Genomic DNA, 27,377 nt, shown 5'->3' with positions numbered 1-27,377 from the left:
GTTGTCCCACATCATCAAGCTGCGCAATCCCTGAACGTTTTTTGCCCCCAACGAATCGTGTTGGAAAAATAAAGTGGCGGATATCTTACGCTCGGTCAAATGCACACGTCATTGTTTTGTAAACATTCAACGTTCCTGTTCTTGCGCAATGTTGTTCGTTTAAATATTAGTTTGTATTTTTCATGATCATTTCTAAAAAATAAATTTCTTTTCAAATCTTCGAGTTTAAAAAGTTTCAAATTTTACAAAAAGTATTAGTATTTTAAATAATAAATTCACTTAGAAATTACTCGTTTTCGTTTTTTCAATCAAAACAACAAGCGAAAGTGGGAATCAAAATTATCAGTGCCGTTGAGTTTTCATCAGTCGCGGAGGTCACTGCTGAACGTTGATAAAATTAAGGTAGATCATGCCCGAAGGATCGTATTTTATGGGTGTCTAAATTGGATCGATTTTTACTTCCTAATTAAAGATAATCACTTTTAATTAATGCCAGAGTTATCAATTCGAAATTGTAAATAAATTTTTTTCAACTTATCTTTTAGCGCATGAAATTACAAGCCATTAATTAATCGGGGATCCATCCCCGACTGAAACCAAAATTTCACTCGTCCCTGGCTAAAATATTATAGCTTTTTATGTAAAAATCGCATTAAAGAGCGCAAAGGATAAACACGAAGGAAAATGGACCAAGAAGAATAAAGTATTAATAAAAAGGCAAAAGGCTATATAACAGGAATGGGCCAAGCCAAGAAGAAACAAAATGCCGAAATAAGTAAATGTGAGGTTGTAAGAGTGCTCATTACCATTTTCGTTCAATTTTTTTCCAACCCTTCATTACATACTCGATTGTCATTGTGTACTTTTTCGTAAACTTCGTAAGAAACGTTCATTCGTCATATGGAAAGATAAACGATTTTTGGGCATAGCTCCCTGTGTATTTTTCTTCATATTTAAATACGTTTATCTCAATAACGAATAAGACGAGTCCTTTAAAATTTGATACGCGTGTCAGTCGACTACCGATTTAAGGAGGGTGGCTACACTCGTCAAAATGATAAGAAATTGATCAAATTTGGTGATAATGTTCTTCAACATCAAGTGCGAAGACACCATTTTTTTCAAAATTTTCTTCTGCTTAGTTATCGAGTAATTACGCATTAAAGCAGATTTCTTATGCCCGGAATGTGTACCTATATATATGGAAACGCTATGCTTATACACTTGAACTTTAGTGATCAATTACTCGATAACTGTACAGAAGAAAAATCTTTAAAAATTTGTATTGTCAAATTTGGCCCTAAAGAATATGTTCACCAAATTTTATTAAATTCTTATCATTTTGAAATTTTTAATGTATTTAACATGGTTTAGCATGGCAACATTGTATCGTCGGTAGCCACCCTCCTTAAACTCTGTGTAAATGCCAAGATTTTCTTGAGAAAATTGTTTCGCGCATGAACTACCTTAAAGAAAGCCGTCCAATCTTGAAAAAAGATAAACAGTTTAAATCAACTTTACTTTCTCATCCTTTTTGTTATTCTTTCGTCAGGACGCAGACGAAATCGAACCTAATTTGAAAAACGTCCTGTTGAACCCTTTCTCTCCGTCCCCCACAATATTCTTTAAAACTGCACAGAGCACCGCGAAGTGTGGAGGGACAAGCTCCAGTATTCAAGTAGGTTAGGGATGGTGGTGGGGTGGAAATGGTGGAGGGGCGATCGGTATCGATCAAAGGGTGCGCGCACACAAGGAGTCCAGGGGGAGCGCCCCTCTTTCGCCGCTTAAATCGCACATAAGCAGGGCCCCCCCCAGAGTGGAGGCAAAGACAGGAGGAAAGAAACAGACAGCGAGAGAGACAGTTATACAGATATATAGAGACATGCGTTACTGACCATCGCGCACCCGAGTCCCAACGAATCGAGCTCCGGTGGCGCTCACGAGCAATGCACTTGGCAAAAGTGTTGGTGGCGATGATTGAGCGCGCGCACGAGTGCTGCGCCCTTTGGGACTTTCGGCGGGACTCGAGCTCACTCGTCATTGGTTCGCCCTGCGCCCCACCATACATTGCTCCTCGCGGTATATATGGGCATTCACCCCCTTGCGGAGCAGCATTCCGAGGTGTGTGCCCGCGGTTAGTCAATCGAGAACTCGACGTAAAGCTCGTCGTGGCTCGGTTACCGAATAAACGAGACTTTCGCAATCGCGTCTATCTCTGATTCTCCGTTCAATTCCTCTCCGAATTTCATCGGGTATACTTCGTATCGTAAAGCAGTTGAACGGGAAGTGAGGAAGGTTTAGAATCTTTTACACAAAGAGGCATAATCAACGGATTCAAAATTATTCGCATTCAGTTATCGCTCCGATCATTCCACGATCGGACACTAAGTGCCAGTTTCAAAGTGATTACTCCTTTCGACGGGAATCTTCAAACTGGCCAAATAGCTTATAATGCTGTGGGAAAGCGTTACGGACTCTTGTGATGTGTTGCAATGTACAAGGTATGCAATACTCGTACAAGATAATCACTCTACACTCCCAACTCTTCCTTCTCCTTATGCTTTCAATGTTCTATCGTTCTTTGACTATCAACATCGCTGTTGAAAAACCATGAATTTTACTTTTCATCAAAACGCCCACGAGAAACGTTCGTATTCGTGGAAGCAACTGTTATTTGTGCCGCCGGAATTTGATAATCATAAAAACTCGTGGCAGAACGTAAAATTTTGTGCTTCCGGCTCTTCTTTTATCGTGAGAGCAGCAAAATTTCGTTGGAACGATTAGATATGCAGCAACTTCGGTAGCTCAACTTATCGCATTTCCTATGACGATCGTTGACGAATTTGGATTATTTACGAATTTATTATATATCGCGGTAGTTGCTAGTTGAACGGTTAAATTCCGTTGGAATTTACGCGAGTTCGAAAATTCCGGTTAATCCTTCATTTAGTTGTAAAAAATATTTTTTATAAAGTTTATTGTCTACCATTCACAATCGCGAAAACTCAAACCTAATAAAGAACGTGAGACCCAACAAATTTCATGGATATTCAAAATTCCGGGGTCAATACTTCCTCGAAAGTTTTATTGAGGGTTTAGGTAGCTTATTTTCTCGATCGTTTAAGTACACTCTATGCAGTCGGCTTTGAAATACATCACAATCTCTTAATAACGAGAGAGTAGAAGAAATTGAAAAATAACCAAAAAAAAATGTATAAATGTTATTCATCTTTTATTACATTGCAAATAATTAAAATGTTCTTCAACTGTCTTTTTCTTTCTATAAAAAAAAAAACGATACTACAGTAAAAAATTTTTTGTCCAAAACGCATATCGAACTTCGGCGGGTCAAGTGGCTCTCCTATCGGTTGGAGTGAGAACTAATAGATCAGCGGCTCGTTCCCCCACCCGTAGTTGCTCAATTGCTTCAGTTGCGCGCCAACCTTCGCGAGGGAAGGATTTCGTTGCGGCGTTGACGGATATCGTGCGAAAGACTTTGAGTTAAAAAAATCTGGTTTCCTGAATTAAAATGAACAACACGTGAGACTAGTTTTTGCGTCAGAATATCGGACTGTCGGTAGGAACAAAAAGAAAAACATTTTTTTTTACGTAGAGTCCTCTTATCTGTCTAGAACTTGTGATTGGAATTTTGACACGCACAAGTATTCGGGAGCGCGGCATTTACGCTCCTTTTCGCACCAGCCAAATACTTTTATTTTGAAGTTTTTATTCCCGTGATCGAAACCTTGTTTTTTCTAGTGCATTCGATCACTTTTTCAAGTGTACTTCGTGAAGGATATATTTAGAAGGGAAATGTATAAAATTGGGTCAGCTTGGTTTGGGCGCGAAGTATCTTGTTTTGAGTTTTTAAGGTTATGTTCGGATATGCACGAGACGCCAGAGATTCTATTCGTGTTTATGGTTTCCTTGTGTTTTGTTTTCAAGTTATTATTATTTCACAACATTTTTCATTCCTTGACAGATCGTCTAACGTTGTTTTCCCCTATCATTTTCCAGGCTTTTCAAAAATGCCTTTAAGATACGAAGCACGCCCGAGGGTTCAATAAAAAATAAAAAACCGAGGGCACGACGGCTTCTCGGGATGGCGTCGCGACGCCTATCCAGTCCGGATACTACATCGCCGTCCGTCGACAAGGAAAACGGCAGTTCAAGCCCCATTACCCTCGTATCTAGCCCTCAGAAGGTAAGAATCTGAAAAATTCAACGAATTTTTCGAAAACAAATCGATTTAAAAATATTTTCAGTCAAGAATTGTACCAATCTTAGAAATTCATTAATTTTATAAAGAATTCTACTAACGGATTTTTTCGGGTATAAATAAATCGTCCTTACTCCGGTCTACTCGATTTATTCCGTTTCTATGAAAAATTCAATCGGTTTCATTCATTTACGAAACATATCAAAAACGTAATCTCGTATATTTACGAAGGTGTGCGCGTTGAGTAACGGGCATATATAGCTAAACACAGCCTTTCCCTGTTTCCGAATGCTGTAAAATTGGAGCACATGTCCCGCGTTGTTTGCATCTGTCCGTCACGCGTGCGCAAGCGCAACGCGTTTCAATATCCCGAGCCAGAATAGCATGAAAAAAATTAAACGACCGTTTTCGAGGCTGGCGAGAGTCTTATTTGGAATTTGCATAATTGTCAAAGATTGAGAATTATCAGAAATTTGAAAAGCTTCGCGTTAATCTTCGGAATACGAATCGTTTTCAAAAGTGAAAAAACGGGGTGCTAATTTTCGATTGTTTGTTATCATTTTAACTTCATTTATAATGAGTATTTTTTTTTTTTGCAGATATGTGATTTGAAAACATCAAAAGTATCGAGATGTCCGTTGGAGGATTACGATCCAAACAGTCAAGACAGCGGTTACGGTGCGAGTTATCCGGACCGTGAAGAGACGACGATCCTGAAGAGCCGCGATGGGTTCAGATTCGCCGAGCCGCTGGGTGTTGCACCTCGTAAAATGTCGGTCGAGTCCCGCAGTCCCGTACAGTCGCCGTTGCGCTCGTCACCAAAAACACCAAAAAGGCCATCGTCATTTTTTCGTAGTTTATCCTCGGAGTACGAAAGCATGGACGATGGTTTCAACGAGCTGATCGACATGGATGGTCTTGTCGAAAGTACCCAATTATTGCCAAATGGCATTTCAAATTTGTTGTCCGGACACATAGTGGCGTCGTCCGAAAAACCAATGGAATGCGACGCAGCGACGACTCCGGAATTCGCGAGAACCAAACCGACGATATTGCGAAGATCTCTGTCGTTGCAAAACGACAGAATGGACAAGTCTGCCTCGAGCCCAATTGCTACTCCGCCATCGATCTCGAAAGTACGATCTTGCCTCTTCCGTTCGCCGAACGCAACTTCGTCGACGGCAAAATTGTCTTACAACGACAATAATCCACGTGAATCAAACTTCTACTCACCCTCGTGTTCACCGCCTACGAAATCGTTCAAAAGGCCCGAGCCACCGACCGACGCGAGCCCCGTACTAGTCAAAAGATCCAAAAAATCCTCAAGCTTACAACAAATATCGGAAGCTATACCAAGCATAAAACCGGGCTTACAAAGAAGTCACTCGGAAACGGAAGCTCATGCTCACATCAAATCGGCCATACATCGTAGCACGACGGACAACGATTTGACGGGTGATTTCAGTAAAACTTGTATATTACCGCTCGCTGATGGACATCACGAAGATCTTAAATCAATAACACCGGAGACTCTTCGAGCGTTGATGCAAGGTGAATTTAAAGACAAAATTGATTCCTTCACGATCATCGATTGTCGTTATCCCTACGAATACGACGGCGGTCATATCAACGGTGCCCTAAATCTCTACAGCAAAGATCTCATCGAGCAAATACTTCTCAATCCCAGAACGCAAACTCCCTCGATTGAACCAGCATCAAATAAACGGAGTATCCTCGTATTTCATTGCGAATTCTCGTGGGAGCGTGGACCAAATTTATCACGTTTTTTGCGCAATATCGACAGACAACGAAACAAAGAGCATTATCCGGCGTTACATTATCCCGAGGTGTATCTCTTGCACGGTGGTTACGAGGAGTTCTATCGTAAGCAGAAGGAGCTTTGTTCTCCACAGGGTTACAGACCTATGAAGCATCCTGATCACGAGGCTGACTTGCGACAATTTCGCAACAAGAGTAAGAGCTGGCAGGGAGAAAAATCACGTCTGAACGGTCTTACCGCAAGAGCGAACCTCAAGAGGCTCGGTTTCTGAGCTGTAGCGTGTCGCCGTTCATAACGCAACAAACAAAAATGAAAACGAGTCTAAAAATGTATACATAATAATTTATCACGAATTGGGGCTTATTCATTTGAGATAATGCCGAAGATAAAGGGAGGGAGTATATTTTAGAAATAGAAAATAATTAGAAATAAATTTTCTATGCCAAGTGGCGGAAGAAGTTGGTTCTCTGGTCTCTCAACCGGGAACGAAACTGCTCCGAAATACTAAAGAGTGCAAAGCCGGTGAAACGATTTATCGAAGAGGTCGAAATTTGTTGTTTTTTTTCTGTTTTTTTTTTTTCTCAAAGATAGATATATATAAATATTTTGTTCAATTCTTTTCTTCGACATCTTCGAGACGTCAATAAACCGACAATCTCGAGAGGTTCGCATTTTTGAGGGTTCCCTCATTTCCACTAACTCAGACACAAGGGGTAGGGGGACGTCGAGAGAACTCTTAGAGTTGTCTTGTAAATAATTATAGTCAGTTCTCGAAATCGAGAGATACACGTTTAAGTAATCTATACCAATTTTCTAGTACAAGGAAACTAAAAGCGCTTATTGACGACGACGACGACGACGATAGTATGAAAAAAAAAAATTGTAAATTAATGATAACGACAGATAAAAAGGAAAAAAAGTAAGGAGAAAAATACAAAAAATGCTATTATTCAGCTTGCCGTGGCGTGTCCCGCGATAAATGTAAATTAAATTCAGAGCCTGTAAATAAATGTTCAATAGAATAGTCAGAGATTAAGGAGGTGGACGTATTATGATACATATGCATATGTATAGACATAGGAATTATATACACGTATGTATGGGAAGCCTTACCGCATCGAGCAGCGACAAAATAGTCGATAATGCAATAGCCCGTGCCCAATCCTAGGGACGGCAAGGGCCTTTTTGGGGCCGCTACAAGAGATGTTTTAATGTGTCACAAATAATTATATAATGCTTTATTGTAATCTCGGGCGGGCATCCCATTTGTACAGATACGACACTAGGACATATTTCACGGCGGCTCCTAAAAATCCTTTCGAATAAAAATGTTCATTTCGCGATTCTAATCACGATATAAAAGAAGACAAAATTAAAAAAAAAAAAAACGGATTAAATTATCTTGATGACATAATTTTTATATATGGAATGAAAAAACAAAAACACATAATGTATCGTTATTTCGTCGTTGAAGGCGCGCGCGATTCTATTACGCAAGACCATGCGATTGTCTTATCGATATCCTCAATATTCCTCCGATGTACAAAGAAAACAAAAACGAACAAGAAGACAAAAATTATAATCAAATCGAAACACTCTCTTGACGGCACGTGTCACGTACGATAAACGAATTACAGAAAAAAAGATACAAATGAATGTTTATTAAAACGAAATATAGTCGAATGTCCACTTACAAATGTGCAAAGTTCATAAATGTTATATTGTAAAAATTATACCATGTTATATTCATCTTAACGTATAATATAATATGTCGCAAAATGAAAACAAACTATAAATCATCACTTTTCCTTTCAACAATCCCTGCGCTACCTTAAACATTTTACGACGTTCATGTTTGATCGAACATAATCGTTTAGCTGCTGTTAATAATTGTCTATATGGTTAATGTCAAGTATAAGTTTTGTTTTGAAAGTGTTTTAATCACTTTTTTTGTTATTTTCCAATAATAATTACAATGTAGTTCATTTTTTTTATCAACGAATGTTATGTGAGATTTTCAATTCTTAATACACGGTATACATATTGCAATTTCTCGCTCACATTGATTCAGCTCATGTTTAATTATATAACCAGTACATGTAGTATGGCTCAATCTCAAAATGACTATCACATTGCAAATCGATAACAGCTCCTGTGGTTTCTCAAGTTCATAAATATGTTAATTTTTGTGATAATTCAGAAGAATTCATTTCAAGTTTGTTTTTAATTTTGTGGAATAGTTTTTTTCAAAACTACCGGGTAAACAATGAGAGTTTGGGGCAGGTTGGGTTCTCAAAAAATTATCTAGACCGAGACACCGGTACGAGATTTGTTCAACGTTAGCAAGCCTTTAATTCATATCCCTTCTTCAATTTATTTAATATCTCGAAAATTTCTATCCAATATACTACATGCCGTCATCTCATACAAAATACTTCAGTTCCCAATAATCCGAACATAACCACAAACTTGTGTAATCAACTACGGCAAAACTACGGCGTAAATCAAAATCACTACAAGTTGAATCGTTGGCAGCGTAGTAACCGGCTCGTCGGCTCTCTTTCCTGCAATTACTTATTTATCTAGTGGACTACTATTGAAACGTTGAGAGTGTACAAGTTTTGCAAAATCGTTCGCATCCGTACGTGAATAACATCATGTCATTTCTTTGCCTCGGCACAAGTAATTAAGTACATTAACAATTGGCTAGGAAAAATCCTCTAGATACGGGCTAATTCGACTTGTTATACAAAACATTCCATTCACTGAACAGTGGCAGATTGTAAAGAAAGGAAAGAAACAAACGTGTAACGGCAAGCAAAATAAAATACTGGCTCGAATAACCAAACTACAATGTTCTATAGAGTGAATTTTTCATTATTTACCTATTGAAACTTGTTTGCGTCAGGAAAATTGTAATAATTGATGATTAAAGATCATGACTTCGCATTTTCATTAAATAAAATGATCCGCGATTTTTTTCTTTTCATTAACATTGGGAAACTCATGCATGTAACCTTTGATTTTCGAATGGTCGTGTCACGTTTGCATAGTTTCTTCGTTATTTTCAACCACGCGAGTGTCTTATGATCATCAAAAACTCAAGTCTGTTGTTTTATTGCTTATTGTTGCAGTAGCTCTTATCGGTGCTAGATCACTTGTTGGAATTGAAACTCGATTTCTATCAACAATGGCAGAAGCACTTAAAACTCATGGTGTTGTTCCTGACGTCATTGACAATCTTCCTAAGGATGTACTCAAAGTCGCCTATTCTGGTGATCTTGTAGTCGAAATTGGCAAAGAATTCACTCCTACGCAAGTCAAGGACAAGCCTATCGTCAAGTGGAATGCCGATTCCGCAGCTTTCTATACGCTTTGCATGACCGGTGAGATGAACTTCAATCATCAGAATATATATCATATTTCTTTCTAAACTCAATCAAATTCATTGTGAATGCTTATTCTATTTATTCCATTCTATTGATTTGGTGCAACATTTTATTCCTTGGGATTTGTGATTTTGTTACATACGAATCAATTTTTAAGAAGATTCAGATAACAAAAGAACTTTAATAAATAAGGAGTAAGTCACTTCTCTGTGTAAGTTGCCAATTTCTATACTTGTATTCATTCAAAAAAATTTTACGCTAAAACATTATTTTGTTCATTTGTTCATAGGATATTGAAAAACCATTGAAAATGAATAAAATGGATTTTCAGTCAATGCTCAAAGCTGGTGTAAAAAAATCAAGAATTTATTTATAAAACCTTTTTCTTGTTTTTTTTTATCAAAATAAATTTTCACATTCAAATAAATTAATCAAATTGTGATGAATTTATCTTCTGCTATTTTCAAGATGTCAAGAATTTCTTGGCAATTTTTATGAATGGCATAAGACAGTTCAATGAAAATTGTATTTGTTTTGAGCTTTCAACACCGAAGTGCCTACTAATTTGCAAGGTTCCTATAATGATAAAGATTGCTAACTCCTTGCGAATAACTCGAAACAAAAACATCATCACAATTCAGGAAAATCGACAACTGCTCAGCGAGAACATATAACATGAGAATGAAGATCACTTTGCTCTTTGAAAAGAGAAGATAGGCATTTTCATTTAACATGAGACATTGAGCAATTATTTTTTCAATTACACATCAGACTAGCATTTTACATGGTGTGTGATAAACAATAGAACCTAAAAATAGACTTAAAATGGTGACGACTGCTATGAAGTTCTATATGATAAAATTTTTGTTTTACTTGCAAATGTATTTTTTATTAACTGTGCAAATTGTTCCCATGGCTTGTTTTTTTTTTTTTTATTTAAAAACCAATTCAAGAACGATCGTTTTCCCCTTGCAAATATTAATTATTCATAGCTTTTATCCATAATTGGGGGTCATTCGTAGGGGCTGCTTCATTATACTTGTTTATTGATTTTCATTTTTTTTTTTCAATCGAGATCCTGATGCTCCAAGTCGAAAAGAGCCAACTTATCGGGAATGGCATCACTGGCTCGTGGGAAATATTCCTGGTGATAAAGTTGCCGACGGAGAAGTTCTTTCTGACTACATCGGCTCTGGACCACCACCAAATACTGGTCTCCATCGTTATGTCTTCCTGTTATACAAGCAGCCCAGTAAAATTACTTTTGACGAGAAACGCCTGACCAACAGAAGCGACGAAGGTCGTGCAATGTTCGCCATCAGAAAATTTGCTGCAAAATACAAGCTTGGCGATCCGATTGCTGGCAATATGTACCAAGCTGCTTATGATGATTACGTTCCCATTCTGTACAAACAACTTGGGGGTTAAAAATTCAAGAATTGATCCATTTGTTCTTGTCTCTGCAAGATTTTAAACGTTTTATAAGAATTCAAGCTTCCACTTATTATCAAGAGGTTCTCGAAAAATTATTCCAGAGAAATGTATCATTTATTATTAGCATTTGACAATAAATTTTCCTTCTCGTTTCATAATGATGTATTATTTTGTTCTGGCCTGAACTGGTTTTTTCATCATTGAAAAGATCTGCAATACTCTGATAAGAAATCTCAGTCCTTCGTTCAATTTTTCACTACTTTTGAAAAGAATGTGTGAATTTTTTATTATACATCCGATCTTTGCCTAAAAACATCCACAAATCTTGAAAAAAACGAGATTTCGAATAATTGAAAAATTTAGCTCAGTTAAGAAGTTTCGGTACAGGCGATACCAATGTTGCCATGCTAAACCATGCTAAAAACATAAAAAATTTCAAAAAGTTCAGAATTTTATAAAATTTGGTGAACATATTTTTAGTGCCAAATTTGACAATACAAATTTTTTAAGATTTTTCTTCTACACAGTTATCGAGTAATTGATCACTAAAGTTGACGTGTATAAGCATAGCGTTTCCATATATATAGGTATACATTCCGGGCATAAGAAATCTGCTTTAATGCGTAATTACTCGATAACTAAGTAGAAGAAAATTTTGAAAAAATTTGTGTTTTCGCACTTGATGTTGAAGAACATTATCACCAAATTTGATCAATTCCTTAATATTTACACTTTTGTACTGAAACTCCTTAAACACATCGGAAATTAAAAACAGTCGATAAAATAGGAAATTTAGAGTGAAATTTTGAACAGTGCTGCTCTCTTGTGACAGTAATAAAATCGTCACTGCGAAAGAGATTCAAAATTACCGCATCGTGAAATTTTTGCTTTTTTGCCTTCCGCAAATCTGAATATGAATTGCGATACGATTGTCAAGCCTCTGAAATAAGTATGTTATCCCTTCAATGGTAAGATAACCTTCTTTTCAAAACTAGAGACTGGCATTGAATTAAAGCATTCGAGTTTGAACCGAGAAGGCTGTGCACTAACGTCATGATCCAAACCCAAACTATTTCAAATTTCTAATCCTTTTTAAGAAACTTTCGTTCTTTCGGTACTTCAAACATTACTACTTTGGTATTTTCTAAACTAATTCGACTGTCTTCGTTACTATTCATTGTATCCTTAATTCATTATTATTCGAAGCTTTGATGGTCTTGATATTTATCATAAAGATTTTTTAATCCTTCGATATTTTTCGATGACATTTGATCATTGTTATAGTATCAAATTTATTTTCCAACGACTTCATGAAATGCAGCTTTGAAGACTCAAAAAAAATTGATCAAGAAGATTCGACTGAATCTTTTTTAAGATGTTGAATTCATTCTCGTTCCAATGACCCTTTTGCTCTTTGTCCATTTACCAGATTCCAAATCGACCGAGCTGGTCGGCCTTGCGGGATCGTGTGCTGGGATAAAGTGCCTGAGCTCCAGAACGGGGGAACATATAAAAGTCAACTGGCAACATCGAGTGTTAGTTGTACCCGTGCTGGATCCGAGTTAAGATGAAACGTTTTCTCGCAGGTAAAATATTTATACTTAACGCAAAGACGAAAAAAAATTACTCAAAGTATTGGAAGGAATATATTTTTTTACTAAAAAAAAAATCGATTTTTCTGCCCACAGGTATTATTTTGTGTGCCATTGGGCTCGTACATGCTGACGTCGAGTCCGCACTCAAGGAAGCAAACATCGATAAAGACATTAAAATCACAGCACCAAATGAGAAAATTGAGGTATTTTGTTTATTCCGTATTTTCGACGAATCGAAAAACGCAGAAATTCATTTAACTCTTATACAACGAACTCCCGGGTGAGCGAATCTTAATGGATTTTTTTACTCTCCTGATCAGGTGAAATACGGCGACAAAGCAGTTGAATTGGGGAACGAATTCGCACCGACGATAACTAAAGATGTACCGGAAGTTCATTACAAACACGAAGGTGGAGTCCTTTACACCCTCGCTCTCACAGGTGAATTAATTCAAATGATTTTTTAAATTATTTTATTTTTTCACTCGTACCAAATCTTTCAATTCGTTTTCATTAATCTGCTTCTGAATGATCGAAAAATTCGTACGAGCTTAACATGAAAATAGGAAAAATTCTATCGCTCCATGTCTCAGGATATATTTTATTTTCTTCATACTGTGGTCGCTGACGGTTTCAGTTATGCGTATTATAAACGTAACTCAGGGACTCGAGTATCGCCAACTTTCACCACTTACAAAACCTGTTTTCAAATGTACTGCAAACCATACGTTGTTTGTGCTGTAAACACCCGTGGAAAAAACCATTGTTCAAACTTACATTGTATAAGTGGTTACGATTAATTTTACTTTTTTTATCATGCATTTTATGTTAGGTAACAATTTAAAATTTGAATAATACAAAATTTACGATCTTTTTTCTCTTTCTTGCTTTTCTGCGTACAAAAAGATTTCCCAGATTTACATTTCCGGTATTCTAGAAAATTGAAACGTCACGAATGTGTGGATAGGTGACAAGAGTTTACTGTCATTAATGTAAAACTAATAGAATTTAAAATACTTGAGACTTTCGTAGTAAAATAAAACGTTTCGCTGAAAAAATTTCAACATTTGAACAACTCCGAATCTCCTCTCACATTTTACTCGTCGTTTCCAAGTTTTTTCTTTGCGTTCAGAATGAATTAATGGACTTTGCAATTAAACGGAGAGTTTCGAGTCAATTTATTTTGAACATGGTGTTTAATTTTTATTTTATTGAAATTTTACATACAATAATGTTTAGAATTTCATCTTGTCACTTTCTTTGCTCGATACTGGATGAGATAAATTAATTTGCTGATGGACATCGATAATCATAATCAAAATTTCAACGAATCACATTGATTCGACGAAAAAACTAGTGACATTAGTGTCACGAAGATGTACAATAACAGTTGAAAAGAAAGTGTCGTTCAAAAACTCAGTTCACTTTCTCAAATCAAAACTCAACTTTCTCCGAAACTTATGAATTCAAATCGAGTACGCCTTTCCAATCGTCATTCTTCATCAACACTTTACTTAGTACAAAGTGTTATTTTGAGTTGGGAATGAAAGTAAAAGGAACTGGGAACCAATGGCCACATTATTTCGAAAGAAAATTTTCAGCCTGCAGATTTTTCAAAATTGATAATATTGAGTTTGTCGTCTCTCATTTGAAATATAATATAAAAAGAAGTCGATGGTGATCAACGATTTTGAAATATTTCAGACCCCGACATACCGATGAAGGGTTACTACCGGGAATGGAAACATTGGTTAGTCGGCAATATCCCGGAAGATAAAGTCGGCAAAGGTGAAGTACTCGCTGAGTATGTTGGTCCAGCACCACCCAATGGCACTGGTACTCACCGTTACATTTTCCTACTCTATAAACAGAATCAAGGTGCCATCACATTCACCGAGCGGCGTCTCAGTGCGAGGTGAGTAACAATGATTACTGATAGACGATCGAAATCAATTTTTCAAATCATATAATTATCAAGATGCTTTCAAAATGCCAATGAAAAAAATATAATTGTAAAAATAAGAAAGTTACTATGCAGTCTTTAACTTGTCAAAGATAAAATTATCACAATATTTTTCATTGTTTTCAGAGACAAAGCTCGCAAATTCTCGATTACAAAATTCGCACAAAGCTATAATCTTGAGGGTCCAATCGCCGCAAACTTTTTTACAGCCAAATACGATGATTACGTACCAATAATACACAAGCAGATTAGCTTGTAAAAGGGTCGTTGGACGTTTATCTTATACAAGTACTGATCATTATTTGCGATATCGTTGATTGCTTTCACCCCAGTGATGTACCATCTTCGTAGGAGAACTGGAAGAAATTTGTAGAAATTTTTTTCCTCATTTTGTGTTAAACTAAAGTATTCTTTTGTAGAAGGTAAAATATTGTGAACAAATACACGTTTGTTTAATTTGTTCAAGGAACATCCATTTTATTTCGATACAAAACACTTATTTCGTTATTGGAATCGAATACCACAGATAAGAGATTGCTGTTGCTCGTTATACGCAAACGAAACGGTACACGAACTCGCGTAAACGTTTTTTTTCTCTCTTTCTCTCCACTCTTGGAATATTTTTCAACTTTAGCTATGATACATGTACATACCAAGCCTTTGGATAATAGTTGATATTGTTTTTTTTTCTCCCTAATTCTATTCCTGTCGTTTTTATAAGCCGTTCATTGTTGTTTTTTTTTCTTTTTTTTACAAAAGTTCATTCTCGAAAACACGAAATTTGCAATGGAAATTCTCCTCACTGACGATTTCCATATTTTTATTCGATTATTAGTTTTATAACTTTTCCACACGTGACAATACGGAAAAGTGCAAAAACGAACAAAAATATACGCAAATTTCTCTCGTAATTGTATCTATTTTTTCTTTTACATTGCAAACTCGGTCTTTTTTATTATTTCATTTTCATTTGACACGAAAAAAGTCAACGCTCAATTTTATTCTGTGATGCAGTGGATTTAATGCACCAGTCGAGCACTTCAAATTTGAATTCTTATTTGAGAAACAAATGAATTGGTTGATCTAGTTTTTCTGATTATGGCGTATAAATTGACGAACGAAGGGAACAGAAATTGATCGCGATTAAGCATACGTTTCGAAGTACATTGCGATGATAATGTTTCTGTGGATGGTAGAAAAAAGAATTAAACGAAAGATTCACATCTCCTGAAAACTAGCAAAAGTTTTCATGGCTCCTAAAATAGTCATGGGAGAAGTGACCATTTATTTCGTTGCTTCAATCCTCTAAATACAGCGTTATCCCAATTTTTTTTAACTCGTCGCTCGACTCCTCAACTCTAGAGGATGCGGTATCACACATAAAAAATGTTTAAAAATTATTCTTTTCAATATTCATCATAGAAACTGCATTCAAATAAAAAACGACAGAAATTTGTGTCATTTTTTGTTCGTCAATTTATGTGGAATGTTTTCCAAAAAGAAACAATGTTATAAAATTTGGGACGGCCATAATCCTTAAGCGTGACAAAAAAAATGGTTAATGCTCTTTTTTTCTTTTTGGAGATCGCGCATCACGAGTGCTCGGACGATTAAAATACCATTTTTTTGTCACCTCATTAATTCGTTGAATAACATTATACAGTATTACTAGATTAATATGTGCGCGTTGTTATTTTTTTGTTTCGATCAAGCTTTTTATTTTCCATAATTTTGTGTTGAATGTTGCACACTGTTTCAACGACTCTGAAGGAGCGAAGGAAGGGGGAGTTGCGCTTAGTCCTTTTTACCGCAAAGCGAGATTCGATTGAAAAAAAAAATATGAAAAAATGTTGTGATTTGGGATCCTGGTCTGGAATCGGATCATGATCGTTCAGATCTTGTTATTTCAAAATCCAAATGTCACCGCTAAATAAGTATTAACCATCAGCAAATTTACAATTCGAAAAAATCTTGGAAATTAGATCGTCGAATTGTCTTGTCCGACTCAACACTCTTCGATTTCGCGTGAAAAAAATGTTTCATTTTATCTTTCGTGATGCTTAAAAAAGTTTTAACGTTGAGCATATTCATAAAACTATGAGTTATAATTAGTCCCACCGAGATCAGAGTCCAATCTCGTTTTTTCTTCTTTCATCCATTACACCTCGAGTAGTTGCAGTGCTTAACTTGTAACTCGCTCGTGTGCGTCCGCCTTATCGAGATCAATAAACGAAACAGACATTTTCACAAAATGTATTTGTTACTGTTATCCTCGTAATGGCGTTCTGCATTACTCTACGAATATATAATAGTTACGATAATTAAATAACAAATGAGTCTCGTTGAACCTTTGGTTCTTAGCAGCAGTCACAGAATCGCCCAGCGATTCGTTAAAACGATTTTTTTTTTAAATCCTTGTATACGATTTCATTACTCTCCCCGTTATGTTTAACGAACGTGGGCAATGTCGTTATGGGCTCTTTTCTTTCCCTTCTTTTTAGATATACAACTTAGGCTCAGCTCTCAACTACTTGCGAACATCCTTAAAATTCTTCTTCTTTCTCAAAACAAACCCTGAAAATTAACGTCAGCAAATAATGCACCAACGAGATATATTTCCTAATACGATTATAACGCCTTCTCGGATTTTTTTGTTTTTTGTTTTGTTACACGCGATCCAAGCTAATCAACTTCTGTAATATATAATTCTAAATAGTCTTTCGTTTATAATCATTATCATACGTATTATCACGAAATCTTTCACAGTTTTTATCTATTTTCTCTCTCTCTTTTTTTTCTTCTCTCACTCTTTGTCTCTCATTCTGATTCCCATTCGGAAGAGGAATTTGTTTCGCTGATTTATTTATTTTTAAGGCAACGCGAAGTCGGGGTTTATCGTGATGTTCGAGCAAAGCTCGTGATCGCGAATATCGCCCCAGCCGCCATTGCCTTTCCGGAGCTTCGTCTTTTTTGCTATTCCGGCTATGGTGAGCGTCAACTGCGTCGGAAATAGATGAGGTCGTGCAGTTTTCAATACGTTTTGCACTTTTGCGATAACCGCTGTTGATTCGCAATTATTCTTTTTATGATGTACACCGCTGTAAACAAAATAAAAACGAATCATTTAATCTGGAATTAACGAACTTTAATAAATATATTTTTTTTTAATTCTCTGAGAGCTCCGAAAAGCCTGGCAGTCGTTTTCCATATTTTCAACCTGCGGACAATCTTTTCATCGCCTAATAATGAACGTTTCAAGCTCTTAAATGTAAAAAATATAAAAATATTTACCATTCCCCAATGTGAAAAACTCTAGGTGCTCTCATCATCATCGTAACAAGACCGGAATCGAGACGAGGCACAGCACCTGCACCTTTGCTCGGGGGAAGACATGTTTGGGCCACGTGTTGGAGGCTCCAGTCCCAGTTGTAATCGTCGTATGAGCAAAATTGCGAAGCACATTTTCTCAATTTGTTCCACGTAATACGATTGAAAGCCATGCCCATATTGTGTTTGCTGGATATCCATGGTATCACTTCAGCCTGTCAATGCAATAAAACTCGTTAAATTAATCAAAAGAAACGGATTCAACATGCTTTCCGTTATACAGGCTGACTCAGGATGGACAGTCATTTTTGTATGAACTGAAACCACGAACTTAACATCGATAATCCACAAATTTCAATGCTACTCATTTATCTAATAATCTTCAGACGAATCGTTCATTAATAAAGTTATCTAAATCATGCTTTTTTTCGAGCCTGTTGTTATAACGGTTGGTTCTATATTAAGCCATCACTCTTAAGGGGGAACATCAGCTTTACGTAAAGTAAGATTATGTAAATATACGAATTTGATTGTTTTTATCTAAGTTATCTAGGTTTAAGTTTAGGTAAACCGTGTTTGATTTGTTTATACGAGATTAACCCCCAAAAATACGTCATTTTTGGGTGAAATTTATGTGAAATATAAAAAAATGGCAGAATTAAATGACCTCCAATTTTGCACACATGTTCTTTAGAGTTCATGGATGTTAAATATTCCAAGTTTGGAAATTATTTACTAAAAAATGCCTGAATGAAATGGATTAAAAATTTGAGAGGCTGTAAAAAAAATATGCAAAAATTTATTCTAAAAGTTTCACTAAGCTATCACCATTTTCTCAAGCTGATGTCCCTCCTTAAAAAGTAGTTGTCTTGCTTTTGAACTTTCAGTATTTTTGTTACAAAGATTACTCGGAAATCGAGGCTCGCTTTCCGAATGTTCTGCGCTCGTTTCTGCATTCGTTTGCTGAAGTTCTGAAGATAGAAAAGGTCGATTGATGACTTGCTCGTGGGAAATTTTGTGCGCAACAAGTTTGCTCGTATGCATTTTCGCGCTATCTTCAACCGTTTTAACAGCATGCACGATAATAACGCGTGTCAATTTTATTCAAAAAATTACTCGTTAAAATTTCGATTTGTAATTTAAATTCACGATGACCAGCCATGGGTGAGCCCCTGGTATAAAACGATTAAATATCTTTAATTAGGGTATAAACAGCAGTATATTGATTGAACATTGGGAGACAAATTATAGGTTCACAATCTGCTATATGCTCGAATAATCAACATTCTTACATAATAGATTCAATCAAATATTCCCCTGAAATGTTCTACGCATGCATGATAGTCTAAAAATGAAATAAATCGAGTATATACAACAAGCACGGATTCTCTCAAAATTTGAGATTTTCACTCGAGACATATTAGCTCATATTTGTAGATCATTGTTTCGACAAAGTCGATTTAATGTGGTTGAAAATTTTTTCATATATTTCATTTTTGACTACTAATACAGTGAAGCGTGCGACGAAAGCATTCCAATATGAATTTATTTAATTCCAGCGCAAAAAAAATGATACGTAAATGAAAAATGAGTTGCAATGAGACGAATCGTGGTGCAACAATGATGATCACGCCAATGAAAGGGGAAACAGCCTTTACAGATTGAGGAGATTTTCTTCAGCCAACTACGGAAGACTCGACTTGAGCCCGTTAGATTTTCGTCAGGACTCTTCATTTCCAGGATGCAATATTTTCTTATTCAAGGCGATCTCTTGCAAGGAAATAGCAGTCAATCGAACCGAGCGGTATATTCATAGTACCAGGGATGTGGTCAAACACAATATTTCAGTTTCAACTATTAATTTCATTTATAATTCTCAACGTTTTAAGGACTACTCCAATATCGAGGAGGAATATTGTTTTGGCTTGCACCAGAATATCCCTCGTTTAGTAAACGAAAAAATCCTTAAAAGATGAGAATTGTATGACGATAGTCAAAAACGAAATACCTCAATGGATGCATTTGTACAAATTTTGGACATGTTGATTAATTATTTCCAATCATTCCATGATTATTCTTGAAAATCATTGATTATTCTTTTGGGAACAAAATCATTGTGCACAGGAAGTGATAATGAAATTGAACGAATGATTGCGTTCAAAACGAAAAGAATTTTGCTCTCGTGTTGAGCCTCTCAAATAAAAAAAAACTGATTCAAGAAATAGCTCCAAAAATTGCAAATAAATAATATAACATGTCCAATTCTGAGAGGTGTATCTACATAGAAGAAGATTAAAATAATATGAGCTAATCTATGAGTCGCGTGGGAATTATTTTTCCTCGTTCTGTAAGACCTTCTGATAGTGACTGTAGAGGCTTGGTAAAAGTTGAAAAGCCCATGAAGGTGATGCTTGAACAGTCTGGGTGTTCTGGTAAGTCGAAACGCTACCCTGTTGGGTTGATCCATCGTGCCTCGTCAGACCTCGTAAAAGCTCCTTTTGCAGAGCACCGTTGACCCCGAGATACTGCTCGAAGTGATAAGTGCGTGAAAAATTGTGTCGATGATTATTATTGTTAATATTATTGTCGTTGTTGTTTTTTTCCTTTTCAATAAGTGGATGAAAGATGACGATGATTTATGCGAAATAGCGAATGCTGTGTGTCTGGTGTTGTTTTTGCAGCAAACTGTGGAGAATGGCTAATTAAGGGAATACAAAATGATTCATTCGTGAAACCCGTATTGTGCGATTTCCTTGTGCGAGAAATCCCAGAAAAGAGTAGGACAAAAAATCTCGAGAACTCATCTCTCTCATTCCTTCACTCTTTTTCTCTCTTTTTTTCCCTCTCTCTCACTCCCCCGCTTCCACTCTTTCCACAAGACTGAACTAATTTTATTCCTTCGCCTTGTCGCACTGTTTGTAGAGCGCCTCGAGGCAAGACACTATGCATCTTTTATAAGAGGTATTAAACTTTGTAATTCGTTATGATCGTTTTTTCTTGCCATGAGAGATTTTTTTTCTTTTTCCAGGCATTTTTTGTGAATTTTAAACGAGAATCGTTTGAGTTTTATAGTATTACGAATAGTCAACGTTTTTTCTTTTTTCTTTTTTTTTTCCAATTTGCTGACTGAAAATGTTTCATATTCATGAGTTCTTTGTTATCAGATTGCGATTTTGAATTATTCTCACCTTTCTGGTATCCGAGTAATAATTATACGTTTTGAGATATGTCCCAAGTGATAATACATTGCAACGTTGGCAGCTGTGCTTTGCAGTGCGTTCCATGAGCCTCAGAACGTGAAGAAAATCCTCCGCTACGTAGTGATCCTCTTCTAGAAAAAGCACCATACCCGTATGATTCCGCGTTACCACCAACTGGTCGAATACACGATTCGCCTTCCACCACCAATGATGCTTTGGCTGAGTAAACTTCGCTTCTCTGTAGTGCCCGTAAAGATCTGGATGCTGGGCATTGATGCACTTGAGGTTGGCCGCTCTGAAAAAAATGCGGGAAAATAAATGAGAAGAATATTGAAAAAACCGACATGATCTCACTGCCTTGGAAAGATTAAGGGAAAAATATAAAATTTGTCCTTTTCTATTCCCCCTTGAGCCTGCCCCGTGTATTTTAGTGTATTCCACATTCAATGTTATATTTGCATCACAATACTCACTGTTGTTTGTCTATATTGCGTGGACAATCGTTCGGATCCTCGCCAGGAAAAGTGTTGGGATGGGTCTGCATACTGTATGGATAAAATATTTGCATGACCCGACAAAAGTCGACGCTCTGAATGAGATCATTGATGTCAGGATGCCATACGTCGTGACTGAATATGAGTAAAGCCTGCTCGATGCCTCTCGCCTGTGCCAAGGATACGATTACGTGTCTCAGATAAGTGAGTCTCGAGTGAACTTGCACAACGATCACCGGGGCATCCGACGACAGAGGGCCGAATGCGTCGTCGTTGTAGACCCTCTGCTCCGAATTAAGGCGGCTGATGTTTCTTCTTATTTCAATTATTTCAAGATCCGTTAAGGTGCCGGACGTTCCGTTTGACACTGCCGAGGAATTTCTTCGCTCTTTGAGGAATCTGGAGGAGAAATAATGGAAGATTTCATTCGAACGTTCTCTTTGTGCTCGAGTTTTAACACAATAAGTTGTACGGAATCGATGATAAGAGCGATTGAAACTAATCCCAAAAAGGCTTTTACATTGACACGAATCACGGTGGAGATAATCGATCGACTGACGTTTCTTATTCGCAGCTTGATATATAGTAATAATACGTAAAGGAAGTTACCTGTGAAGTTCCTGAGGCACGAGAGCGAAGAGAGACTCGTTCGCTGACGATTGACTCTGCGAGTTTCTTCCAGTGAGACTTATCACGTGAAGTTGGAGCCAGAGGAAGGTCGCGAGAAAAACGAGGACGAGGGTACGCAGGAGAGTTCCACGACCCGACCTCACTCCCGCGACTACGGTAACACCTGAAAAAATCATGCGCAACGTTCTGTACAACCTTCGCTCTTTTTTGCTTCTCAATTCTTTTTTTTTTCAAACGCTAATTCGACGTAGCAGTGCCGTTATTCCGATCGTCGCATACTTGCTTCAGGGCGCGATGGTCATTTCGCACACTTTTTGCAAGCGATTTTTTCCTTTCTACCTTTGCCATTCGCTATTGCAAGGATTCTACTTTCATTTATTGAAAGCCAAAAACATAGGATCGAACAAAAATTTTGTGTGAAAGTACAAAAAAATTCAACTCAAAGCAACGAGCTGCAGGCGTTAAAACATGACGTCTGCTTTAAATTTCTATTTCTATGAGGAAAAAGAAAAAATAAATGTGTTCATAGATTGAAAGTCGAAAGATTTTACTCGCCCGAGCCCCGACCAACTGAGTTTCTTGTACAAACAGTCGAAGCCGAGAACCGAGGGGTACGCAGCCGAGCGCCTATGCACTGAACCAACCCACTCCCCTTAATTTTTACTACTAACCAGATATTTTTTTCTATGGATTGCTACGAAATGTACTGAACTAAGGAAGCATGAAAGAATATCATCGCTCATAGCTAATGATGGGAATTGAAATGTAAAGCCAAAATTCGTGACGATTGTCACGTAGGGTGATTACTTTATAATTGTTTTGTATCACATCGCATGGGCTATCGATTTATAGGTGATTTTATTGTTTTATTATTCAAAATGATTGTTTGTTTTGCGTGCTCATAATTATCAATATTTTTAAAAATAAGATGATTATTCGTTTAAGTATCGGTTGAAACATCGAGTCCAAAGAGATTCAGTCCTACTGAGGTTTCGGAGAAGGGAAGTAAAGTGGAAACCTTGTGGAATAAATTAGCGGGCTCAACCGCGCAAACTATACATGATCATTGAGATAAGTTGCTTAATTTTTTTTTATCATTTGCCTTAACTCACACGTAGAGTCGCATTCAATTATTGTAATTGCAGTGTCGTTCAAAAACTTTTTCGTAAGGATGTAGAGAATGAGAAAAAGAGCGTAGAAAAAAATCGGCTCGTGAATGGTTTAAAATCACGGAGAAATAAATAAATGTCGATACAAATACTACAACAAAAGAATGAATGATTACAGTAGCTAAAAAATTGAAATTTCGTTCCTAACAACAAAATTGTGTTTTTTAACTTTCTCCATTCTTAAAATTAGTCGTAATATAATTTTTTATCAATATTCCACGTTGCCAAAAATTTTGGGACCATTTTTATTCGGTGACAGTAGCGAAGAAACTGAAATTTCATTCGGATTTTTTCACATTTTTTTTCCTCGTTTTTGTATCTTTTCCTTTCCTAAAATGAACCCCCATATCATTTTTTATTGATAACAATGCTGAAAAAAAAATTAGGACCATTTTCAGCAAAATGAAGTATTCTAAATATTTACCAAATTGAGAAACCAAATTTATTGTCGTAACAGATTTTGCTTCGAACAAAACCTAAAGAAGCGAGCAACACTGGTAACCAGCGGCTCTTTCTCTCGTCATTTGCAACAATAGTCATTAATCGTTATCCATAAATTGAGTTCTAAAATACCTTTTTCGAACGTAGCAACATTCTGCACTAATTATTCTGCGTATTCTCTGATGTCTGTTATCGACTGTTGTAAAATATCTACATAGAATGAAGGGAGAGCGTTTACGAGAGTGACGTTCGACGAAACGAATATGCATTTAGGGAGGGTGGGACAAAGCGGAATACTCACCCAAAAAAGTGGAATTTTTTTTTTCAAAACTTTGAAAGCACAATGTGATCATTGTACTCGAAATCATTCAATTTCGTTTTCAAAGTTTTATGAAAAGAAAAAAAATTCGTTTTTCAGGGGAGTGTTTCGCTTTTCCCTACTTTCCCTCACATATTCTGTATACCTATGCTTGTTGAAAGTAAACATTTATGTATGGGCTACTTTCAAAGTATTTTTATAACACACTAAATAATAATAAGCTCGGGCACGGAGAGAATTAAATTTGAAAAATTACTGCTCAGTAATGATAGTGCGGTAACGAGCTGCAATTCATGATATCATTATAAGACAGAAATTGAATTTTCCTACAAAAAAAATAATATTCATTGTTCACAGTAGGAACTTTTACCGGAGGATTTAGTAAATTTGAACTTCACGGTGATTTTTACCGCGCTGCACTTTAAAAATTTCTATAAGAATGTTATCTTAGGATGCGGCTATACTGGTGACATGGTTGAGGTATCTTGTCGCTATATTGGCCTATTTCTTCATTGTTTTTATATGCTCAGCCCTTTGTTGAAATGTGTAAATCATCGTTTCAGTGTGCTACGAAATTCGGAAACGAGTGATCGATACCTAGGTTAGGGCAAAGACATTTTACGGTGATGCACAGCAAAAATTCACTAAGCGTTTTGTAAATTTGAGTATACGTACCTTAAATTTCACTATCTTCAATACTTATTATTATAAAATTGAAAATTCCGAAAAATATTGAAAATTTTACAGCGCGTTACTGGAATACATATTTTTCGTTAACTTGTCCAAACAGTCAAATATATCTGGTAAATTTTAGAGTGAATTTCACGCTAAATATTACCGTTTAATTCTCTCCGTGGGGGTTTTTCTTGTTGAAAATGAAATTTTGTTGAAGCATTAAAATCGTTCGTTGCACGCGCATTCAAATAAATTTCGAACATTGCAACAAAACTTTTCATACTGAAAGGATAAAATATTCCCTTTAATGTTTTCGTGGTCGAAATATTTTGTTGAACGACTACCATGAAATATTTCAAATATTCAACAAGATTCATTTTCAGTTGCAGTGGCGAAAGGCGTATTTTGTTTTCCAGACACGTATTGCCTCTTGAAATTAGCAAAGCTCATCACGAATGTTACGAAATAATTAGGTCAACCAATTAGCGAGATTGATGCTCACGTAACGGTATATATTATTACTGAGATTTATGAATCAAAATAGAAAAATTTGCAATTTACATTCAATATTGCATCAAATTTTCGTCGACGAAAATTTAGTGTTGGCTCACATTAATACGTAGTCATAGGAGAGTTTTTTTTAATTTGAACGAAGCTACGTAGCTTATTAATAAGTTTAAAAAGTTCTTGGATATCCGTTGAACCTCTTGGAACCTAATCTCGAAAACTTTCGATAGTAAGAGCACCAGGAGATTTCAATCCAATAAATTATGTGCGCAACATCCCGTAAGATTAAACTTTTGAATCAACGTTCGCTCGATCTATTAAACTATTCAGTTCCATCAAGTTTATAAACTTCTCCTTATAGCGAAAAATGTGATAAAAAACCGTCCACACAGGTAGAATAGAACCTGAAGTTTTTGATCGAATAAATATGAGATCGTGAAATTGTTGTCTCTCCTGTGTACGTATGCATGGATCCCAATGCACTCTGTTACGTCGCAAGTGTACAAAAATAACTTGGAAAGAAGATCGTAAGGCTACAAAATTTATTTTCAACTGAAGAAGAAAATGCGTTTACGGTGGAATAAAAAAAAAAGAAGAAGAACGAGAACGTGAAAAACGAAATTTGGAAAGTGACAGATCGCCTAAAAATAATACGTCGTTCAGACAAACAGTTTCACTCATCGTTGGAACATCACAGAGCATGTAAAAGCTCATTGGTTCGTTATGCATACTTACACACGACGATTTACATAAAGTTACATAAGCGTGGGTTTGCATATATTTGGAGTGGAACGAGTGAACAGAGTAAACTAAAGTGAAAAGATAACAAAAAATAAAAGCAGAGAGAGAGAGAGAGAGAGAGCAGAGAATGAGAAAATTATGGAGAGAAGACTTCAAAACTGTGATGTTGGTTCGTCAGTGGCTAAGGTCGTACGTGGGTTTATGGATGCAGAAAAATCCATCCTCGCTCAACTTATAAAGTTATTTCGAGTTGTGACGAGAAGAGAGCAAGAAAATTACGAGTAGAATGAAAAGAAAAAACGAAAAAAGCTTCGACACTCAGAGTAAAGTGCATGCAGACCTGCATAAAACTACGTATGGGAAATTTCATGCCAAGAGAAGTCTTGAGGAACAAAAAAGCACCCAATCTTAACCCTTCGCGGTCATAGTGCGCCGGAGCACCAAGTCTTCTGCCGAGTGTGATTCGCACCCGCAGGAAGTTAATTTTACTTAGTTTCGTATACTTTAGCGTGACATTAAGATTCAATTACAAAGAGTTCCCTTCAATAATTCGAATCATACAAAAATACAAGATTCGTAGAGCTTTTTAAAGTATCGATAAAAGTTACAAGTGCTTCGAGATTCAAATTATTCTACTCCCTGACCCAAGTACTAATTAAATATTAAGGTAGGAGCCTAGTATTGAATTTATGAAAAACAAACAAAAAAATAAGAATTTTTTTTTAATAGCCCGCAGAATATCCTGTAGCATGTAAAAAATGTACACTTTTTCGTGTATGGCGAAGAACTGGCTGTGTGCGCGGGATATTTGTATACGACGAATATCGCACTTTTATGCAGTTATGCATATAGTAAACATGGAAACAGGGAAGCTTGCAAGCAACGGAAATGAGATGGAGTTTTCTGTATGTGAAAGCGGGGGGAGGGGGAGGCTACGAAGAGACGGAAACCCTCTTAAGATATGAATGACGAGATAGCGAAAGAAATATTTCTCGAAAAATAAGGTACATATCGCATGTTACAGTGCACTCGAAGTTTCGCAGGACTCGGAGTGGTACTGCTGAATTTTCCAGTGTGTATGGTGATCTCTTATCCATCGAAAAACCTTTGAAGATTTCGTACTCGTAATACTAACTTCTTTAATCTTAAAACACCGGGGCGTATTCTATGTCAGTGATGTATTTATTATTTTTCTGAATCCGAGCTGTAATTGCAATGCTTGATGCATGCTGGGGAAGTGAAAAAACGGGCTTAAACAGGCACTTGAAATAATTGCTTAACCAAACTCCTTCGTGACTTCTCCGATTTCACGCCGCATGAAAAAGCTCCTCTATAAGGGTCAAGTATTTTAATTGACTGATCAATGCTATATTTAGAAGAGTGCAAAATCAGCAATATGACTTGTACAATGATTTTTATGAAAGTGACGTAAGTACGAAAACTAAATGGATACCGTTTTATAGGCGTATTTACAAGTGGTACATGAGCTTAATG

General features: G+C 36.5%; 4 protein-coding genes across 24 annotated transcripts in view; 3 read left to right on the top strand and 1 right to left on the bottom strand.

Annotated features, from left to right (window-relative positions):
* LOC122405588 (M-phase inducer phosphatase-like) overlaps positions 1-7,788 on the top strand; it is a 141,334-nt gene extending 133,546 nt beyond the window's left edge. For 4 of the 6 annotated variants that reach the window (XM_043410472.1, XM_043410473.1, XM_043410475.1 and 1 more), the window contains 2 exons: positions 4,018-4,204; positions 4,819-7,788. In XM_043410472.1, coding sequence (XP_043266407.1) covers positions 4,018-4,204; positions 4,819-6,270 — 1,639 coding nt within the window. In that variant the 3' untranslated portion in view covers positions 6,271-7,788. Of the gene's footprint in view, positions 1-2,113; positions 2,502-3,357; positions 3,578-4,017; positions 4,205-4,818 lie in introns of those variants that run through there. The other 2 variants (XM_043410476.1, XM_043410477.1) reach the window with 2 other exon arrangements.
* A 348-nt stretch (positions 7,789-8,136) lies between these two features.
* On the top strand, positions 8,137-10,980 carry LOC122405589 (protein D2-like). 8 transcript variants are annotated; one of them, XM_043410486.1, is made up of 3 exons: positions 8,137-8,319; positions 9,134-9,385; positions 10,464-10,980. In XM_043410486.1, exons 2-3 carry the CDS (start codon positions 9,190-9,192, stop codon positions 10,814-10,816), a joined length of 549 nt encoding a protein of 182 aa, XP_043266421.1. In that variant the 5' UTR covers positions 8,137-8,319; positions 9,134-9,189; the 3' UTR covers positions 10,817-10,980. The 8 variants fall into 8 exon arrangements, with proteins under 8 accessions (XP_043266421.1, XP_043266416.1, XP_043266415.1 ...); XM_043410481.1 differs by lacking the exon at positions 8,137-8,319 and adding an exon at positions 8,433-8,681 and having other exon boundaries at positions 9,137-9,385; XM_043410480.1 differs by lacking the exon at positions 8,137-8,319 and adding an exon at positions 8,435-8,681.
* Positions 10,981-12,273: 1,293 nt separating this feature from the next.
* On the top strand, positions 12,274-14,849 carry LOC122406248 (protein D2-like). The gene is made up of 5 exons (XM_043411606.1): positions 12,274-12,408; positions 12,511-12,620; positions 12,738-12,858; positions 14,122-14,332; positions 14,507-14,849. The coding sequence occupies exons 1-5, from the start codon at positions 12,390-12,392 to the stop codon at positions 14,637-14,639; spliced, it is 594 nt and encodes a 197-aa protein (XP_043267541.1). The 5' UTR covers positions 12,274-12,389; the 3' UTR covers positions 14,640-14,849.
* Positions 14,832-27,377, bottom strand: part of Mgat2 (alpha-1,6-mannosyl-glycoprotein 2-beta-N-acetylglucosaminyltransferase) — a 42,750-nt gene continuing 30,204 nt past the window's right edge. For 8 of the 9 annotated variants that reach the window (XM_043411534.1, XM_043411570.1, XM_043411512.1 and 5 more), the window contains 6 exons: positions 22,011-22,194; positions 21,381-21,800; positions 20,896-21,202; positions 20,062-20,232; positions 17,672-17,922; positions 14,832-17,478 (listed from right to left, as the gene is read on the bottom strand). In XM_043411534.1, the coding sequence (XP_043267469.1) occupies positions 17,250-17,478; positions 17,672-17,922; positions 20,062-20,232; positions 20,896-21,202; positions 21,381-21,800; positions 22,011-22,194 (1,562 nt within the window). In that variant the 3' untranslated portion in view covers positions 14,832-17,249. The remainder of the gene's footprint in view (positions 17,479-17,671; positions 17,923-20,061; positions 20,233-20,895; positions 21,203-21,380; positions 21,801-22,010; positions 22,195-27,377) is intronic. The other variant, XM_043411580.1, reaches the window with a different exon arrangement.

This window comes from Venturia canescens, chromosome 1 (genome assembly GCF_019457755.1).
Source record: "Venturia canescens isolate UGA chromosome 1, ASM1945775v1, whole genome shotgun sequence".
In the NCBI taxonomy this organism is placed as follows: domain Eukaryota; kingdom Metazoa; phylum Arthropoda; class Insecta; order Hymenoptera; family Ichneumonidae; genus Venturia; species Venturia canescens.
Note: the sequence above shows the minus strand (reverse complement) of the source record. Positions and strands in the feature narration are given on the sequence as shown.